Here is a 21,413-nt window from a genome sequence, read left to right on the forward strand (position 1 = left end):
CGGAAGTTATATGCCCATATGTTGTGTATCGACAAACTAGTGTATATATATATATATATGTTTGTATAATTGCTTCCGTTTGTATTGTCCTTATGTGATTGGTTTTTGCGAAAAAAGTTTTTATTTTTTTAGGCTTGCTACGGGTTTCAGAGCAACCATTCCCATTCGCTAGCGCCAGTCTCGGCTCAATAATTTGGATCGTGACAAGTATGTTCCTCCATCAGTTACAAAACTTGTTTTCTCCTCATCGTCCTTGTGCATGGGTATCTGGTGGTACCCTTGCGCTGCGTCTATGAATGAGTAGGCTTTGTAGCCACTTGTTTTGTCGACCAGTTGATCGATGTTTGGCAGAGGGTAGCTATCTTTGGGGCATGCTCGGTTAAGATCTGTAAAATCTATGCATAATCTCCACTTCACGTTCGGCTATCTTATGAGCACCACATTTGATAGCCATTCTGATAGTATACCCTTCTAATGAACCCGGCGGCTAACAGTTTGTTTACCTCTGTTTTGATAGAAATTTATCTGTCAACTGTGAAAGCTCTTTTCTTCCGTTTCACCGGTTTGTAGATTTGGTCTACGTTTAGCTAATGTGATATGATAGTTGGGTCCACTCCTCTCTATCTCTCCCGGTGTGTTGACGAATTCCACGTCGTTCCTGACCAGCATACTGGTTATCTCGTCTTATACATCTTTTGGTAATTATGCGCCTATCATAACCGTTTTTGGATTGACCCATGCTAGGTCAATCTTTCTAACTTTCCATATGGCTCTAGTTTTCCTTTGTCTGAGTCTGGTATTTCTATTGTTTCTATGGCTAGTGTTTCTGATACGCCCTTCATAGATACCAGGTAGCATATTTTGGCTTTGTCTTGTCTTCCTTTTACTGTTACCATGCCCTTCTCGGTTGGTATTTTCATTATATGACCGCTACCGTGCTATACAGCATTGTTCTGCATAGTATGACGTTGTAGGCCAGTGGCATGTCTACTACCATGAACAGTGACTTGAATTTTTTTGTGATGCCGATTAATCCTCCCTCTGGTGTTCCCTTTTCCTCCCCCCAACTCGATTGTGAGTTCGTCCACGTCTTCTTCTCGGACTGGTAATCCTCACAGACCGACTAAAGGCGTTCTTACTGATTTTAGGCTTAGCGTTGAGGATCCTATTCCGAGGTATGCTTCTTTCGTGATGAGATTTAGCGAGCTCCCTTCATCTACTAGCTGCGTCATGACCCATAAATTTTCTATCAGTTCCGAGATTACTAGAGGATCCTGATGTAGATACTCCACTCCTTCGCCATCTGCCGGGCCAAAACTAACCTCAGGTAGAGGTGTCGCTACTGTTATGTTCATTACTATTTTTTGCCTTTTCGTCGACTACGCTTACACTCGGGGTCTACCAAGCCCCCTGGTATCGTGTTAATTACCCCTGCTATATTTTGCCTTCTTGGTGGTGGTCACTCTTCTCTTTTACTGCTTTGTTCTCCTCGATTATTTCCTCCCAGCTGTAACTTTTACTTTGTTCTACAAAGTCATTTAGGCGCCCAACTTGCACCAATCGGTCGATTTCTTTCTTTAAAGTTCCGCATTCATCAGTGACATGTCCATGTCCGTCATGAAACTGGCAATATTTCTTTCTGTCCCCCTCATATTGCAACTTTGGTGGGTATCGTACTGGTTCATTGTTATTTTGAATCCACATCAAGATATGCGATCTTGGGGGTATTAAGAGGGATGTAGGATTGATCTTCTATTATGAACGGTTTGTGGCAATCTGTTCGGAAATCCGCCGGTGGTCTTTGCTCTATGGTTTGAGCCTATCCTGCCTTTTATTTTGGTTGAAAGATGGTCCCGCTGCGCCTGATTGTGCGAGTTAGAAGCCTTTCTTATACGTTCTTCGTCTAGATTGATGAAATCCATGCTCGGTTCATCAATTGAGGGAAAGTTTCCACCATGTTTGTGATCAGGTTGTCTCGGAACATATTCATGGTGATGTTGTCTTTCATGGCGTCTATGGCCGTATCATCGTTCAGGTCTTCTACTAGTATGGCCTCTTCGTTGAACCTGGTAACGAAGTTTTTCAAGCTTTCACCCGGTTTTTGATAGCACAACTTGAGATCAGTAGAATTTTTCCCCCTTTGTATGCTCGGCGCAAAGTGAGTTCGGAAGGCTTCTGCCAACTCGTCAAAACTGTGAGTTGATCCTTCTTTCAGACATTGGTACCAGATAGCGGCCGGCTCTTTAAGTGTTCTTGCGAAGATCTTGCACACGGCTGCCTCGGGTAAACTCTGGACCATCATGGTTACTTGGAAACAACTCAAGTGAGTTGTCGGGTCACTGCTTGTAAACCGGTACCCCTGCGTACAGAGGCATTGAGCCCATCTGAAGCCTTATTATATTGGGTGCCGGTTTCTCGTGTAAGGGGATCATCGACTTCTATTCTACTTACCTTTCTTCCAATTGCCGGTGAGATAGAAAGGGGGAACGTTCTTACTTTCTTTCCCACAGACGGCGCCAAATGATTACTTGTAAACCACGGGGACTATCTTGGAACCGGAGTGTCCTCAAAAATGTACCTGAACCTCACAAACAACCGTTAGAAGGCCGCCAGAATGTGATCCTGGCAAGCCTCGCCGACAGTCAAGTTAGTAACCGTTTAAGTGAAGGAAAGAAAAGAGAAGTGAAAGGGAGTTGAGTTGAGAGATTAAGAATAGTAACCTTTTTACCTACTTTTTTAAGGTCTTTTATACTTTGTCTTTGGAGTGTTGTCTCTTTGTTTGGACCGAAAATTCTAATTTTGTTCTCTTTGTGTATGCAGAGAATGTTGAGGATGTTAGAGTACCTTCTGTTAGACTTTGTTCTTGTAATCAGGGCAGATCCTGCTCGGTTGATCGAGATTGTCTATGTGCTGTGTAATCGGGGAAATCCTGCTCAGTTATCCGGGCAGGTCTTTCTTTGTTATCAGTACTTACTCGGTTGGCCGAGATGGTCTTCTGCGAGTAGGGTGTCGTCTGCCTGTTTGTCCTCGTGATGTTACCGCTTTGACCGTCTTGTTAGCAGTGTCGGTTTTGAAGGTGAGGATACCTAATTAAGTTCCTTTTTTAGATTGTTCCATCCATCTTATTATCAATATTATTCGGTGTCGTATAAAGAAATATATTGGTAATTAATATATCAGTATACATCTCTAAATGGAAAGGTAAAAGTTTCGGACAAAATTCCGAATTTTAAATGTCGAAATTTGGAAGTTTCGACATATAATTAGAGTTTATAAGTTTAGACATATATATATATAAAATAATAATAATAATAAAATAAAAGGAGAAAGAGTTTGAGGCGTTGGAGTATGAGTGAGGGTTAAGAAAATAAAAAGGTTCGTTTTAATCCCTAAACTTTTACTTTAATTAGTTTCCAATTATTAAATAATTAAATATTATTAGTTAGTCCAAATTAATATAAAATAATTTATAAGTTTCGAGCGAATATTTTCAGTTTCAATATTCGCGATGTTATATTAGGAAGCTATTGTCCAGATTTTATAAGATTTGGACGTTGTTTATTTTAGGGTTAATTCCTAAAAAAATCACGAACTTTACACGAAGTTTCATTTTAATCATGAACTTTTAAAGTTGTTATTTAAAGGCACGAATTTTCATTTTGTTTCAAATCTATCGCCAAAGTAAAATCCGGTGTATTTCATCGAACCAAAAATTCCTAATCCTATATATTCTAACTAAAAGATAATAAGATTTAATGTCGATTTATAATTTGGGTCTTTCATTAATGGTTTATTGAAGAATTTAGTCAACAAAAATACACTGAAATGATAGATTTGAAACAAAATGAAAGTTCGTGTCTTTAAATGACAACTTTTAAAGGTCATGATTAAAATGAAACTTCATGTAAAGTTCGTGATTTTTTAGAAATTATTAACTATAGGAGTGAGCAAGACCTTAGTTATCGTAAAAGATTTTTAGAAAATAAAACATAAGTCCAGTGGCAAATAAAAATTATATTGTTATTCGTTTAAATTTTATGGAATTTTTGGGTAAAGTTTAATAAAATTTGGAATTCGTTTCTGTAATAGCCTGAAAAATTTGACGTTGTAAAAGTGTGCAACGTGTCTCATTTTGAATTGTCAAAATGACAAGAATAAAAAATTCATCGGAGAAAATAAATAAAAGAGAACTCGAGAAGGTCGAAATTGAAGTTTTAATAAGAGAATTTCAATATTTATACTACATAAAAGAAATGGAAACGGGATTAAAGAAAATAATATGGGAATTTGGAATAAAGTAAGTTTAAGCCCCAAAATTAGAAAATAATATTTTAATTTCCGGAAAATATAATGTAAATGGATTATTGAGGGGAATTAGTATTTATAAATATAGTATCGATTATTTGGATATCGATATATGTTAAAGCCAAATATGGATGGAAAAAATAAGAAAAATAAGTGTTTTAGCTAAAAGTAGAAATTGAGCGTTTTCGACAGAAATTTATAAAAATAAATTATCGGAAATAAAATAATGAGATATCGAGGTGGTATTATTTATTTGGATATAAATAATACAAAATTTATCGAGTTTAAGTATTTAAGTGATTTGTGGATGAAATTGGGCAAAAGAAAAGCTAGAAGTTAAAACGGTTGAAAATGACAACTCAATGGACTAAAGAGGACTTTTGCCATATTTATAAATACCATTTCATTTGATTTTAAACTCAGCAACAAAGTCATTCTCATCTCTCAAATTCATCATCTTCTCCATTAAAGCAACATGCAAAAACTTTAAATAAACACGAAAGCTTCGTTTTCGACCGATTTGAGCGATTCTTGTGGTAACATAAAGAGGGGAAAGATACCTACTGATTAATACCATAAAATCAAGGTAAAACTCTCAGTTTATGGTTAGGGTTTTTGATATATTTGGGGATGTTTTGATGTTCTTAAATGATGATGCTGATTTTGATGCCAAAACTTATATTTATGCCATGAAATTGTTGTTTTGAGCGGAGTTTGATGAGTTGTGTGAGTTGTGAGAGTTGTGTGTGTGGGGTTAGTTTTTAGGATGTCTGGTTGGAGGTGGTGAACCACCGGACCAGCTGGACTGCCCTCTAGCAGGCGCTGCTGTCACGACCCAAATTTATAAGCCGAGACCGGCGCTAGGGAATGGGAGTGGTATCTCCAAAACACGTAGCAAGCCTAATAGACATATAAATTTTTCGCGCTTCATAAAGCGTATTTCATATATTAATAAACATAAGAGTTAAAACATATTTATACAAATATTTAGTCAAAATATCTAGACTACTGCGAACCTCTTGAATTAAAGTTTTCTTTCATGCCTCGTACAAATGGCTTCCGATAATTAAAACTTGGGAAGCTTTACTTGTCAAATCATAGCTTACTCTTCCAGTAAAATGGGAGGAGCAACGGGGTATGTATAAAATTGAGTGAGTTCACTAATTACAAGCAATAATACATAAAGGGTGAAAACCGCTTTATGTAGAAAATATTGCTTTTCTCAAATAATACTTTAAATACTCTTTACTCAATTCATACACATTGCGATAATCGTATATACATTTCACAAACCATATATTTAAGTCATATCGTATTTGACATCTTTAATTTTCAGTTATGGTTTGATTTCGTTCTTTTCTCGTTTCGTTTCTATGGTTTTCGATGGACATTTTAAACTTTGGATCGTATTGTTCTAGTACATCCAAATAAAGCTGCACTTCTGATAATTAGCTATAATTCATTCCTTATGGTTTGGTCCCGAGATAGTTACATCGGGTTTAACCACAACCATATGGTACAGTCCCGGGATAATTCCACTGAGTTAAACTCGTAACATTTCTTACGTCTGTACTAGTCAATGTGAGTCCCAAGATAGTTCCACCGAGTTTAACTCCTTAGACACATGTCTCGAGATAATCCACCGAGTTCAACTTCGTGTCCGTCTTTGTCACGACCTAATTTCATGGATTGCGACCGGTGCTAGGGTATGGGTAATGTAGTACCAAAATCCGTAGCTAGCCTTACGGATAACATACAAACACATAAACCTGCAAGAAAAACCAATGTTCGGGGGCAACCGAGACTCCAACCTTATTCTAGCAGTTTATAATATCGGCATTTAAATAATAATTGCTCGGCCAACTCCGAGACTCCAACATGGAATAAATAATAAATATCCAAAGTTAACATGAAAATGCCAAAGCAATAATAAAACCAGTCGAACTAATCCGACAACAAATGCTAGAATAAATAAGACTTCTAGTTACTATTGCGGTCTAAGAATAAAATCGGTTTGACATCTTTATTAAAATAAAATAAAACCTCCGAGGAATCAAGAGTCGAAGATCAGCTGACTCGCTAAAAAATCATAAACCTGGAAAATGGGAAAAACAAAGGGGTCAGATATACTGCGATGAGTTCATACCACTATTTATATTTATTAAGTGGAAAACCTTTAAAACAGCTTAAAATATTTTATATAGGCATTATGATTAATAGTTGGAACCCTAAAGCACAAATATTCTAATTTATATACTTTAATCCCAAAGGCCTGTTCTCGAGAGTTAAACTACACCGAATTATTACCGACCACACTTAATCCATAACCAGAGTCCCGAGAACTGGGCTACACCGAGTTACTCTACCGGGTCCGGAGAGCTAGGCTCACACCGAGTTACCCCAATTCACAGTATACGTTACTCAGATTAATACCGGTGCGCACGCAGTCCTAATGATTCCCATTAGGTAGCATGTTCCAACTAAAATCCATAATGATAAAAACAGTTCGAAATATACGTATACAGTATATATAACAAAATAACAATTTACTTAATAAAGCGGTAAATAGTAAATATAAATGTCAAGACCCAAATTATTGAGCCGAGACCGGCGCTAGGGAATGGGAGTGGTAGCTCCGAAACCCGTAGCAAGCCTAAGTATGTAAAATAATTTTTCGCAAATATAACACATATACAAACGGAAGCAAACATAAACATATATGCAAATATTTACACAAATTGTTCTGATAACCTCGTGGGCTCTAGTTACCGTATCCTGAACAAACTGGCCTCACGGTACTATATACACAAGCTAGAGTAACTATTAATATCACCGGCATCTGGTGCCGTGAACAAAACGTAATACACGTAGCCTACAAAATATATAAACATAGACAGCAAGTAAATCATAAACCAAAATGTACTGCTGTCAAGGCTACGGATGTCGAGGACTATACATGTGGGGCTGACTTCCGGATCCCAAAAATTGACCTCTTGCTCGATCCAGACACTAAGCACCTGAAAGACATCAAAAGTGAGGGGTCAGTATTTGGGGAAATACTGAGTGAGCTTGCATTTTGCTAACGGTATTATTATAAAAACATATCATCGCATTTCAAAGGAAACAATAATATTAAAATACATGTAAACAAGTATTTGATCCGTTCGAAACTAAAATCCTGAAACTTAACGTAACTTACTAATATTCAAATCAAAATGATCCAAATTGTCCGACCCGGGAGCTATTCTGACTCAACCACGTCAGCCGCGACCAATCTCTTAATCCCAAAGTGTGGGTCCAACCCACTAGATATGTGGCTCATGTTACTTTAACCGAGTTCTCGCTCGTATCTCATTCATATATCCAACTTTGAAATTCATATTCATAATCATATCATGCATATAACTTGCATATTCATAATCATATCATGCATATATCATAATCATATCATGCATATATCCAACTTTGATATGTGGCTCATGTTACTTTAACCGAGTTCTCGCTCGTATCTCATTCATATATCCAATTTATTTCTCATAATCAAACACACTAGACTGACTCAATACTGGTGATCACACAGCCTATTGACACCCAATAGGTAGCTAGTTTCTTCGGATCGCATACTAATTTCTAATAAAAAACATATAACATATCAGCGAATCATATATATCATGCGATGCGTTTAAATAAATAATGTATATATATGTAAAATAAAAGATCAAATAACTTTTATATATAAAACACGAAAGTAAAGTGCAACTCACAATGACCGCTATCCAATCCATAATGAGTCTGATGTTGTAATAGGCTCGTACTAATCCACGTCTGCTGGCCTCACCGCATGCTGACATGTCTGATACATATATAAGTCAAATACACGTTTAGTACATAAACGTGAACCTTATAACCCTAAAACCCTAGCTTATTGATTTAGGTTATCATTATTTAGGAATCTTTATTTAATCAATATGCTTATATCGATTCACTTATCGTAATAATACTCATTTCTATAATGTCTCACTAATATTCGTTGCTATATCGTCCGTTTGCGTATTTGCTAAAACCTGGAAGTTAATGTCGAAATAGGGCACAACGTGTCGGACCTCGGCATGTCATGTCGAGTGGTTTTAGGGAGGAGCACGTCGTGCCCCTCTTCCTCGCGTCGCGCCTCCCCTGAAAAGGGAGAGGCGCGTCGCGCCTCTGCCTGGCGCGTCGTGCCAGGGCCATTTCTGGCCCGTCGCGTCGCGCCAGGCCAGAAATGGCCTGGTCGCGTCGCGCTGGCTGCCACCGCGTCGTGCCCCCTGCTGGGCGCGATTTCAGCAGGGTGAGGCCGCGCCTCCGACTCCGATACCCTCCCGACTCCATTCCGACATGCTAACTTACAAAATCCAACTTAAAAGCTAGTCGAAACATCCAAAAACAACATAATTTAATCAGTTTCGATCAATCCGTAGCGTCTCAACACAACACAGACCTTATTCATAAATTTTCGTGATTAAAACGTTGAACTTACCTTTTTTCGAAGCTCGGGGAAGGTAGAGGCTTGAATTCCGAAGAAATCGACACCAAAAACGCGTGAATCCGACGTCAAACGGCGAAACCCTAAGTGATCGTCTCTTTTCCTTCGTCAAACCCTTCTCTGTAAGTTTCCTTCTTTCTCTTAACTTATGATTAATATCCTTTTGGTTATATATGCTGGTTCAAAGCTCCTTTTGGTCCCTTACTTCTTAAACTTAAACCATTTCTCTTTTAAACTTCTATTTTAACGTATCTCTTAATTAATTAATACCTCAATCTTTCCGTATATGTATTTTTTATATCCAATAAATAATACGATAAAAGAATTTATATTTTCCCGTCAAAACTTATAAATTTCCGTTCTTGAGACTTAACTGGTTAAATTACCACTTTAGTCCCTGAACTTTATTTTTTGACTTTTCTTGACATTTTTCCTTTTAATCCCAATTCCATATTTAACTTAAAATTTAATATTAATTTCCTCGTGACAATCTTTCCGAAACCAACCTACTAGAATTTTATTTACCTTATTTTCTCGGAAATCCTTTTGATATTGCCACTCCGGCAACTCAAAACTGGACACGCGTTCCAATTAGATAATTTGATCTTTTGGGGTATTACATTCTTCCCCCCTTATAAAAGTTCGTCCTCAAATTTTCATATAACTTTCTAACACCTTAATACTTTGTTCCCATGTCCCTCTTAACATTCATTATTATGACTTCTTCTTTCACTTTGATTCTGAACTCTTTATCCGCTTGCAACTGTGACGTTGTGCTTAACATTGGTCGATTATCCATTTTTACTTATAGAATATTCTTGCCGCTTGTGTAACTGGGAATCTTCTCATTGTTATTTTTGTTCATTCTGTTGTTCTTGTAAATGAAGTATAGCTTCAGAATTGAGTTCTAAGTCCTTGTCGTTACCTCATCATCAACTGGTCAAAATTTTCTCCTTTAGCGGTTATTAGTGTCCGGTAACCGTTGATTAATATCTTTCGGCTTATTGTTTCACCCTTAGTAATCATTGCGTTGTTGGCCGCTTTATTTATGCTTAAATGGTTACCTTCATGCTATTCACATTCTTAATGAAGCGCTTACTTTATTCATATACTTATGCGTACTCGCTCATATAGTCGTAAGTCTGGGGTCACAATCCTTGTTGGCATCCTTCGCTGTCTCTTTTCTTTCTTAGATGGTTATCTTCATTTCTTACTTTTCTCTCTTACTATCTGACATCCCGTTTCTGTATCAATCAATTTCTCTTAAATTTTATTCCGTTTACCATATTTGTTGTTTCTTGTGTAGTTAAGTCTGATACACCTTCTACTATTTTTAGTTTCTCTTTCCTTCTTTAAACTATGGTGAGATTCGCGTTGCTGATTTAGTCTAGAACCATTCACTGATAACATAAACGTTCCGCTTCACACTGATCTTAATTATGTAGCTTGTACAGCTACTTTTCTTTACTGGTACTATCCGTGTTCTCATCTTCTTTGCTTTCTTTAGTTGATCCTTAAAGATCTTCTTGAGTGTCCTTTTGACTTACAAAGCTGTCTTTCCATTACGTTCCAATTCTTTATTTATGTTGACTTCATAAGAGTTCCATATGTCTCCTCAACACTTAACTTTTCGTGAATCCCTCTAACATTCGCTTCACTTTCATTCTTAATTTATCTTTTGCTTTCTTCTTAAAGTGTCTCAGACTATTCGTATTGTAAAGGTTATACTTAACCTTATCAATTCAAAAATTAGGAAATAATTTCAATTTCATCGCTCTATACACTTCATACTTCCTTAGTACTTATAACGTAGCTTTAATTGTCCCTTAATCAACTTAACTTCTTTGTACCATTATTGAATTTCATCGTTGTAATTTCGTGGTTCCTTAAACATAATTCATTTCCATTTATTTAATAGCGATGAAGTATCGTCTTGTCCTTTACTTGTTGTATCTACTATATCTTTCATTTGTTCATGACTGTTCTGTTGTTACTGTATCTATTTCGATGGTCCTTCCAATGTGCTTTTAAAACTTTCACTTCTCAGATCATTTTACGAAGTCTCTAATATATTTGTGTATCTTATTACGCTTTCTTCATGTTTCTCGTCATTCTCGCGTTTACTCATGTATATATCTTCATGCATTGCTTTTATCTTTATATGAAGGTTCTCCGACTTAACTCTGCTCCTTTCTGTTCATGTAACTTATAATTTCTAGTACTGACATTGATAAAGTCGTATAAACTTAGAACGTCACTTGATATTCACCATACAATACCACTTACTTCCCGATTCTCCTAACTTCGATCCTTCGTGTCTTACGAGACCACTCTCTTCGTCGTTGTATATCCTTTACTTTTCTTTTCTCTGGCATGATTCTCAATCGCTACATCCCTTACCTCGATATAAGGATAAGTATTGCATCTTCCAAACTTGCTAGCGTATTACATCCTGATTGCGTACACCTTCTGATGTTTAATTCTCGTTCACGTTCCATCTGAGCTTCTTCAGCATTTATTACTATCTAGCATTAATATGGTTTAATTCTTTTATTGAGGTTCGTTTTACGAGTTTCAATGGTAATTATTAAAAATCTTTTATTGTTTGTCACAGAGCTTCACATCTGAGTTTTCTTACAAAACAAATAAGATCTTAAAATATGTTTTGGCTGGCCAGCTCTTCAATTCACCTTTTAATTCAAACATTTTACATAAAAGTCGTTTGAAAACGTTAGTACAATTGTAGCTCAGAGTGATGACACCTCTCATCACTAAAGAGTTGCTCGAAATCACCTTTTCTTTATCATTGTTAAGACATGATGCATGATCTACATTTTGAAAATCATTTTGTTATGAATTCCTACCGTGATGACAACATGCTTTATGCGATGTCTGAGCACAATTGTATCTTTAAAAATCATAAATTCTCATATCTTTCGTAAAACGTAAGTTTACTCTAGATTGTACACTCTGCGACAATTAACGGCTTTTCTTTATTATATTAGGTACATTATGATTTTCAGTATTACCATCACCTTCTACCGCTTCCTGAGCATCCTTAGATTAACACCACTCCATTTCCATATCTCCAATAACCCAATTCAGTATGAAATTCCTTATAGCCGTAATCACTACATCCACTTCTTCATTATTCTTGTATCATGTCATATACAAGTACAGGTATCGATTTTTCCACATCGATTCCTTTACAGTGTTCCATTTCTTCCTTCACAAATTCTAGAACGTAATATAGGAATTACGTTCGCGATAAATGTATTACGTATTGTTCATTATGTTATTATTTTTGTAAGTTACGTTTAAATATTCTTTTATTAGGCGCGTGTTCGTCGATATCTCTCCCTATAGGTATTAGCTACACGAGGTGCTATCCTATAGGCATAACCTAGTCGTTATACACTATTATGAAATACAGACAAACATATATACACAACAATACAAACATAGAAGCACAAATACATAACATATCAATCATTGATACTTGGGGGTGCCTGATGTAGAACACTAGGTTCCTTAATAACTATATCGGTATGTCGACCCCTAACTCTTCTACCGGCGTTGCCTCCGCCTCTATGCACAAATCTAGGGTTGGTCCAGATAGCAGAGGATCGACTAGTGTAGTCTGGGTGAAACTCACGTCTAAAAAAGTAAGGTCGAACAGGATTACCATCCCACTCGCGGTCGCTTTCGATCTTGCGAGCCATCGTAGTAAGCGTCCCAAAGTGCTCACCAACGTACTCATACAGCTCTGCGAACTCGGGTCCCAAACCCCTAACGTATCTACGGTTAATCGTCCTGTTATCTTCATTAAGGTCTGGGACTCCTTCGACCTTACGTAGAAAGTCAGAGGAATACAGTCCCACTGGTAGCATTCCCCTAGAAAAGGAGCGCATTTGCCTCCTAACTTGATTCAGAACCACCTGTGCCTGACCGTTATCTATTTCCGCCTCCTCTCTCAGATTGCGGTACCTCCGCTCATTGGACCAAAAATGTTCACTTTGGTACTCCTCAACGTATGACTTGTCGGATAACTCTTCTTCTTCGAAGTCCTCCTCATGAGGATCTTCTTCTGATTCATCTTCTGAATCCTCCTCTGGATCCTTTTCTGGATCCTCCTCACTTTTCTCACTGTATTCTATTTCAGGCGAGTGAGTTCTACCTCTAACTCTAGAAGAACTAGCATTTTCTGATCCTGGCATAAAACTATTCTGATAGATCTCAGGTGACCTCCTGGTGTCTGTGTGGAATCCATTCTGGTATACTTCAGATGGTCCGCCTACTTAATAATGAAATCCATTCTGAAATAAAGGAGGCGCTTCCTCCTGTTATTCTGCAACATGTGACTGAGCTCCGTTCTGCCTAAACATGCTGAAAAGAAACAATTTTGAATAGAGACCATCTAAGCCCACTTCCACACAGAATACCAATATTATCTTATAAAATGCAGCATATACTTAATCAGTCCACATACAGATTCACAAACACTTAATTGCTTAAACACTCCTTATGCGGATAATAAACTCTTATTCACTATAGCAATTCGTATGCGCAGGGGGTAAACGCTTAGTCGCCTAACAGCTTTGGTACGCGCGCGTTGTAAAACATACTAATAATACACATATTAAACAAATACAAGCAACTAAGGTTTGACTCTATCGCTGCAGTAGTCCCTAGGTTCACTTATTGACAGAGTACCCAAAGTCAAACAGACACTGAAACAAACTTGTAGTGGTAACTGGACCAACCTTGCTCTGATACCACAATTGTCACGACCCAAATTATTGAGCCGAGACCAGCGCTAGGAAATGGGAGTGGTAGCTCCAAAACCCGTAGTAAGCCTAAGTACGTAAAATAATTTTTCGCAACTATAACACATATACAAACGGAAGCAAACATACATATATATATAAGATACAAATATTTACACAAATTGTTCTGATAACCTCGTGGGCTCTAGTTAACGTACACTGTACGAACTGGCCTCGCGGTACTATATACACAAGCTAGAGTAATTATTCATATCACCGGCATCTGGTGCCGTGAACAAAATGTAATACATGTAGCCTACAAAATACATAAACATTGACAACAAGTAAAACATAAACCAAAATGTACTGCTGTCAAGGCTACGATTCTGTCGACACAAGACCACTACTGCAGCACTACGGAAGTCGAGGACTATACATGTGGGGCTGAGTTCCGGATCCCAAAATTTGGCCTCTAGCTAGGTCCAGACACTAAGCACCTGAAAGACATCAAAAGTGAGGGGTCGTTATTTGGGGAAATACTGAGTGAGCTTGTTGTTAAGTGGTAGTTACTTTGGGTGGAATTTGCCAAATGTTGGCAAATCATTTGGCTTGTTGTTACTTTTGGATCTTTGGTTTTGTTAAGCTTTAAGTTGAGTTCTTTGTTTTCAAATAAACATTAATTTTGAATTAAAGGACTTTGATTTTACTTTGGATTATACCTTGGTATATGTTTGGGTCGGGTTAGACTTGTGTCGCCCGACACGTTGTGTTGAGCTATAATGTGGTTAAGGCTAGCACACTACTTTGGGAAACTCGTTTGGTTTTAAAGAAATTATTTAAGTTATGTAACAACTCTTGATTTGTTTAAAAAGATAAAGAACTCATTGAAGATTAAATTGTTTGATTGGTTTTGTATGAATGTATACTTTACTTTGGCTTGTACTTTGATTGTGGTTTCAGATGCTTGTCCTATGTGGTGTCTAGTATTCTTAGAGTTAGGGGTTATATGGATTCTAACTTATGCATTGTTTTATATCCGTCTTCTGCTCGTGCTTTGGAGTCTACGCAGGGTTAGTTGATTGCAAGGATTTATCACGTAGTTTTGCAAGCAGTGAGTTTGTAGTGCTATTTACCGCTTTATTAAGTAACGTATATTATTTTAATATCATAAATGTTTTCAAATTGTTTTAATGATTATGGATCTGAATTGGAACGAGCTACTCGATTGGCTTGTATCGAGACTATGTGCACCGATAAGTACTCTGGGATTAGCTGAGCAATGTCTGGTCTACTTTGGAATTTGATGAGGATTTGTTCCCAGCTACTTTGTGATTATACTTTGGGTTTCATTTCAATACTGTATTTCCATAATCGAATATATATTAGAATGAAAGGATTTCAGTTTTTAAAGGTTTTTAACTTAATAAATGTAAATAGTATTATGAACTCATCTTAGTATATCTGACCCCGTTGTTTTTCCAATTTCTTTAATTCCTTTGGGTTTCTTTTATACTTTGGGTTTCTTTTATAATTTGAGAGCTGTGGATCAATCTTCGATTTCTTTGATTCCTTCGGAGGTTCTTTTGTTTTTAATAAAACTAGTCGACTGTATTAGTCTCTTAGACCGCAGTAGAACTAGTTAGTCTTTACTGCTTATTTATACTTTGGATTGTCGGTGTGGTCCGACTATTTTATATTGATTTTGGAATTGATTTATATAAACTGTTAGATTTAGGTTGGAGTCTCAGTTGCCCCCGAGCAGTGGTTTTTCTGTAGGTTTATATGATTATATGTTTATCCGCAAGGCTAGCTATGGATTTTGGTACAACAATACCCATACCCTAGCGCAGGTCGTGATCCTTGAAATGGGGTCGTAACAAAGTTGGCATTAGTGGTTTCAAACCAAGGCCATTTTGCATGTTATGTGTTTACTGCTTTAAGGAATTTTAAGTGTTGTTGTGTCATAGGATCTACTGCGGAATTAGGATTCAAGTATTGTCCTTTGAAACGTCATCTTTTGATTTTAAAACTATATACCTTCGCCTATAAGAATGTTCTAGCGTCAGTATGTTTTACTGATATACTTTGGGTGATGTTTTGTTGGCTGTTGTGCCTTATATGTTGTTTTCTTCGGGTGATATTTTGTTGGTTGTTGTGCCTTATATGGTGTTTACTTCGGGTGATATTTTGTTGGCTGTTGTGCCTTATATGGTGTTTACTTCGGGTGATGTTTTGTTGGCTGTTGTGCCTTATATGGTGTTTACTTCGGGTGATGTTTTATTGGCTGTTGTGCCTTATATTATGTTTACCCAGGGGGGATTACTTATTGGCTTTTATGCTCTAGATGATTTTGATTATAATTGGATTGCTTTCGCCTTGTTGGTAAGTACAGTTTGGCTTTGGACGTGTTTGTTAGTTGCTTTATATGTTGGCCCATATGAGGATACAATAGGAGTTGGCCTTGTGTTGCTTTTAAAGGATTTTTGTGTTAAATCTTTAAGCATGTTTTGTGGCTACACGTTGTTCTGTCACGCGTTGGTTTCATGGTTTTATTGATAAAATTATTTTGAATTGATTTGTATTTTGACACGAGAATCGGAAGAGAAGTCTGGTTTTAACACAAAAGAAAAGTGTGATTTTTGGTTATTTTGGTATTAAAATGAATTTTGCGTATTTCAGAATGTTACGTTTGGTTTGGTGTTGACAAACGATTGTTTTCAAAATATTTTTTTTATGAGATGTGACACTGTATTGATGATTTAATGTTGTTGTTATTGGTTTACCATGTTGTGGTATGTTGACGTTGAAGCATCGTTGGTTATATGTTTGCTATTTTATGGTTGGGTGGATTAGGTGTATACAGAATGGTTGTTGTGATTTACGTTTTTCACACTTGAGTTTTTGAATTGAAGTTTGATGCTTAGATTAAGTGAGCTCCTATTTCTAAACAAACTTGAGATTTTATTTAGATGCTTTTTCGGATGTACAATTTTTTTTGAATATATTTTATAAACGGTTATTTTGGGTTTGACTTGGGTCACCCAAATTAGGAGTTAAGTTTAGTAGTTGTAATGACTTGGCTAGCTCGATGATTTTATGGATTGAGATACTTTGGAAATTTTTAAAGCAATTGATTTATAAAGCAATTGTTTTGAACCGTGGGGCTCTAACTAAAATTTGGAAGTTTTCTGGTTGACTTTAAATTTCAAAATGATTTTTGATGCATACTTTTGAAAGATGATGTATTACAGGTTGATTTTGTTATACATAGTCAAAGCTTGTTGTAGCATGTCTTGATTCTTTCTTTTAAGTATGTTTTGGTTATTTGTGCTTAATGGCATGCTTGGGTAGTTTTGGGTTTGTAGAATTCGTAATGTTTTGGTATTGATTTCCGTTTTATACCTCGCATGTTTGGTTGGACTATGTTGATTATTTTTGTTTTGTCTCTTCGTGCGGAATAGCACGTGAGACGATTTCTTTCACGCGGTTATGGCTGGCTTACCTTGATGTATGGTTTTTATTTATCAGTAGGATTCGTTTAGACCCTATTTGCTTTTGTTTCGGTTATGAGTTACGCTGAGTTTGGTGTATTGTTTTGTGGATCGAAATCTTTGGGTTTCGATATCGAGGAAGATGAGGGAAGTATTCACTTGGAAAGGTTGATGGTTTTTGATTATCCTGGAAAAGGATATTGGAAATTTTGACCCAAGAAGATAGATTAGTGTATTAATATATTATGGCTTACGTCATGTTGGACGACGCGATGCTGCAACTGAAAGTGAGTTTTGTAGATACAAATGTTATCTGTCGTTTCTCTTTAAGTTAAGTTTCAATTCGGTTGAAGTTTGATTGAATATTACTTTTGCATAAGAGAATTTAGTGTAGTTATCGGTTTGAGTTGTTATGATAGTATTGTATGATTTAGTGGATTGCAAGTATGGAGTTTGGGAAAATCTTTGAGGCTATCGAGTGCACATCTCACAGAGGAAAATGTCTAGCAAATGTTTTATCAAGGAATTGATTTCAAATGTTGTTTTGTTAAAGTTTTTGAAATGTTTTTATCACGTAATTTTGCCAGACATATCAGGAACATGCATTTTGAATGTCACGTATAGAAAATTGCATCGAGCATGGTGTATGTTAACTAACTAGAAGAAAAATTAATAATTGATACATGCATAATAGTACATGCATCACATGCATCGAACTGATTAGAGTTGGATTCAAATCTTTGGGGATGAGAGATGTCATCACCCTGGCGCACAATTATGTAGAAAGGGATTTTACTCATAAAGCGTTTTTGAGAAAAAAATGTTTTGGAACAAACTAGCGAGTAACATTGTGATAAATTTATTTATAAAGTTGATAAATTTCAAATGGTTTTGAAATTTTACAGAAAGGTAGCTAGAAAAATACTCTGTCATGATAGTGGTGAATTAAGGACGCTTGCATTGCAATGATCAGTTTTATGTTATTTGAATAACTGTGTTTCGTAAGAATTAGTATTGGATATGAGGTTGCACTCGAGTTATTGTTCCTATACATGTTATAGGATTTTAAGGTCAGATTGAAAGGCTTACGTGTTAGCTTCCGATTTATGATTCGAGGGTTGTTTGATTAAGGGATTTGGTTATGCTCTACCTATGTGTATACGCCGTGATTTTAAAGGAAGTTTGTTTTTACATATTCGATTTTGTTTAAATGTTTTGGTATACTCGTATAAAAATATTGTGTGAACAAAAAGATTTTCTTTACAAATATTTTTTTTTCTATTTTGACAAAAGGATAAAATGTTATCAAGTTTGAATTAAAGGGAATAATAATTTTGTCAGTTGAACGCTTTTATAGTTTTGCAAACTTATTTTAAAGTAAGGTGTAACTACGAATTCAAAATATGAATATTCTGAAAATTTTATTGTGTTTACAAAACTGAAGGTTTTCCAACGGTAATGAATTTTTGTTTTTGTATATGAAGAGAGGTGTAAGATGTTAACGTCTTTACAAGAGAAGTGGAATGATTATAAGATGTTTACAATTATATTTAGTGGAATGATTTTGGGAATTTCAGTTTGGTTTGGATATATGATCCAGCTGATTCGAAGAACGAGGATCGCGGTAAATAGGTTTCGCCAACAAGGGTTGGTTGGTCGATTTTGTTGATTGATGATATTATTGTGAAATGTTTCAATATCGTTTTATTAGTTGTTGAACCTCTTGTGTGTGCGGCATCATATTAAGTTTGTGTAATATAAGTGGGATGTGGTTAATGTTTAGTTACCTTAAGTAGTTGCGGGCTTTATACTTTTTGAAGGATTGGATTAAGTTTGATTTGATTCGATTCTATATGGTCTGGTATGAGTATCGAGTGTGTACTTTGGATTAGGATTTCAATCGGATTGAATATTTTGATATGTATTATGAATGGTTTTAATATATGCGATCCTATTTTATTTAATATGCATTAGTAAAGTGAACTCACTCGGAAATATTTATATTTCTAACCCCCCACCATTTTTCCCTTTTCGGTTATAGAGCTACGAGGTCAGGTTTCCACAATAATTTCGGAAGTCGTCGTCTATATTTGTTGTAATATCCCGTGTTTTCAAACTTGATTTGTCAGTTCGGTTATCCGTTACAAATTAGATATTTTCTTGAATTCTTTGTTCTTTTGTATTTCAGCATGTTCTTGTTATGTTTCCGACTTGATTTTGGATTGTTATAAATTAGAAATAACACTTGTGATACATTGATAGTGTCTTTTTGAGTGTCTCATATGTATCCCATGAGCCCTTATGTGTTCGATGTTCATTCAATTTATTTTTGGGTATTTATCGAAACAGTATTCGCATGTTTTCCAAAACTGCCATGTTTTAGTAAAACATTGATATCTCCCAATTGAAATGTCGGATTGGGCCCATCTTTGGATATGTTGTTATTGAGAGGATTTACTAAAATCATGTCAGTTGGTTATTGTTTGGAGGCTTCTAACTCTAAAAATAACTATTAAATCGTTAGACTTTAAACAAAGCCCAAGTAAAGCCCGTAGGAATCTATAAGTAGACCCCTAATTCATGTGAGCAGCCTCCTTTTCCTTCACACAAACCCTAAAACGAATTATTTTATATAAAATACATATTTCCTTTGTTCTAACAAGTCTGGATGCGACTCATTACGCTAAGAATGTGATTTTACATCCTTGTTACAAGATCCACGCGATTTCATTAATTTTGTTCTTCATTGGAGACTTGTGGAACCTTTTAATTTCGGTCCAGCCCGTCATACCTTCTATTTATATCTTCTTTAACATATTGTTCTTCATTATTAGGTAATGGTTTCTCATCCTTATGATTCATGATTTCGTTTTTGGGTTATTTTGCCTAGGATTGCATATCTAGGGTTTTATATGGATTGAATAATTGTTATTATTATGTCGTGCTTATGATACTGAGTTGTATGTATACTATGATTATTTTTTCATGTATAATCTGATATTACATGTTTTGGAAAGCGTTTGGCATGATTCATCAATGTTAAGGTTTTTCTTGCAAATTTTATATTCTAATCGATTTGGTGTTTTAAATTTATGAAAAAGAGATTCTATGCTTAGGTTACTGATATGTATGTTATGTTTGATGGATTTAATGTTTAAGATTTTATCTATTGGTTGTATCACACCTTTGGCATGTTCTCGCATGTTTTAGCCGAAATTGCGTTAAATGATGAATTTATGGTTTTCAAGTGTTGTAATCAATTAAATGTTTTAAATTGACGCACCTACTGTTCTAAGATGATTTAAATGATGTTTATATTGGTTAGGATCAGAGGTTACATGTTTTGAATCGTTGAATGCATAAATTGGCTTGTTTAGCATGTTTACACAATTTCTAGCGAAATTGCGAGTTGGCTTGCTTAAGTGTTGTTGGCATGAGTTTAGATCTGAGTTGGTTTGATATTTTGGATTCATGTATGATATACTACTGATCTAAATGAATTTGGAAGTTGGAATCTTATTTTGTTTGATACGTGTTGGCTTATTTTACAAACTAGCTAGTTTTATGCTAAAATGTGTTGATTTCGGATTCGATGCTTTGTAATGGCTTAAGATCTGAGTTGTTTGCATATTATGGACCTTAGAATGTTTATTGCCTGATGTTAGGTGTTTGGTTTTAGCGATGCATGTTGGGCTCGTTTGGATCGATTGTTATTGATGTTTAATTGGCCTAGTTTTTGTGAAAAGCATGTTTATTGTTTATAATTGTTTGGCTATAGTATGTCTGGTTTATAAATGTTTATTAATTACACAAGGGCTGTTGTAAATTTATTTATGGCTTGTTTGGTTGTGGTTGCCTTTGGGGACTTTTATCAAACACTTGTAAGCATGGTGCCTTGCTTGAGTTTTAAATGTTGAATTTGAGTTTCCTTACTTTCTAAATTAAGTCCCTTGATTTGTTAAAGTATTTCCGAACTTTAAATGAATTGTTTTACTTTGGTTGGATGTTTGGTTTGGGTTAGACTTGAGTCGCCCAATTGTGAGTATAGGATTGGCAGTTGTGATAACTGGGCTAACTCACCATTTTGGTTTAAACTTGATTTTATGATTTTAACTAAGTTATTGAAATGGTTTTCCGGATTATGTTTTAAAAGTGGGAACTCAATTTGACTTAACTATCGTATGACTTTGGTTATGTTGAGTATGTATGATTACTCTACTTTGGTTTATGCTTTGTCTATGGATTAAGTAAGTGTGTTTGCTTTGTCTTGGCTCGTTGATGTTTATGCTAGTCATATCTGTTGTCTAGTACACTCTAGAGTTAGGACATGTT

At 35.8% G+C, this 21,413-nt stretch overlaps 1 protein-coding gene across 1 annotated transcript; it reads right to left on the minus strand.

The window, feature by feature from the left end:
- Positions 1 to 1,727: 1,727 nt before the first annotated feature.
- LOC126681726 (uncharacterized) lies at positions 1,728 to 2,302 on the minus strand. Its single transcript, XM_050377277.1, has 2 exons — positions 1,955 to 2,302; positions 1,728 to 1,862 (listed from the first exon to the last, which is right to left on the minus strand). The coding sequence occupies exons 1-2, from the start codon at positions 2,300 to 2,302 to the stop codon at positions 1,728 to 1,730; spliced, it is 483 nt and encodes a 160-aa protein (XP_050233234.1).
- Between the last annotated feature and the right edge of the window lie 19,111 nt (positions 2,303 to 21,413).

This window comes from Mercurialis annua, linkage group LG5 (assembly GCF_937616625.2).
Source record: "Mercurialis annua linkage group LG5, ddMerAnnu1.2, whole genome shotgun sequence".
NCBI classification, from domain to species: domain Eukaryota; kingdom Viridiplantae; phylum Streptophyta; class Magnoliopsida; order Malpighiales; family Euphorbiaceae; genus Mercurialis; species Mercurialis annua.

Excerpts from the sequence above, each read along its gene's own strand:
- LOC126681726 (XM_050377277.1), bottom strand. The coding sequence starts at position 2,302 with ATGATGGTCCAGAGTTTACCCGAGGCAGCCGTGTGCAAGATCTTCGCA. Across the intron at positions 1,863-1,954 it reads ACAACCTGATCACAAACATG|GCGCAGCGGGACCATCTTTC; the intron begins GTGGAAACTTTC and ends TCGCACAATCAG.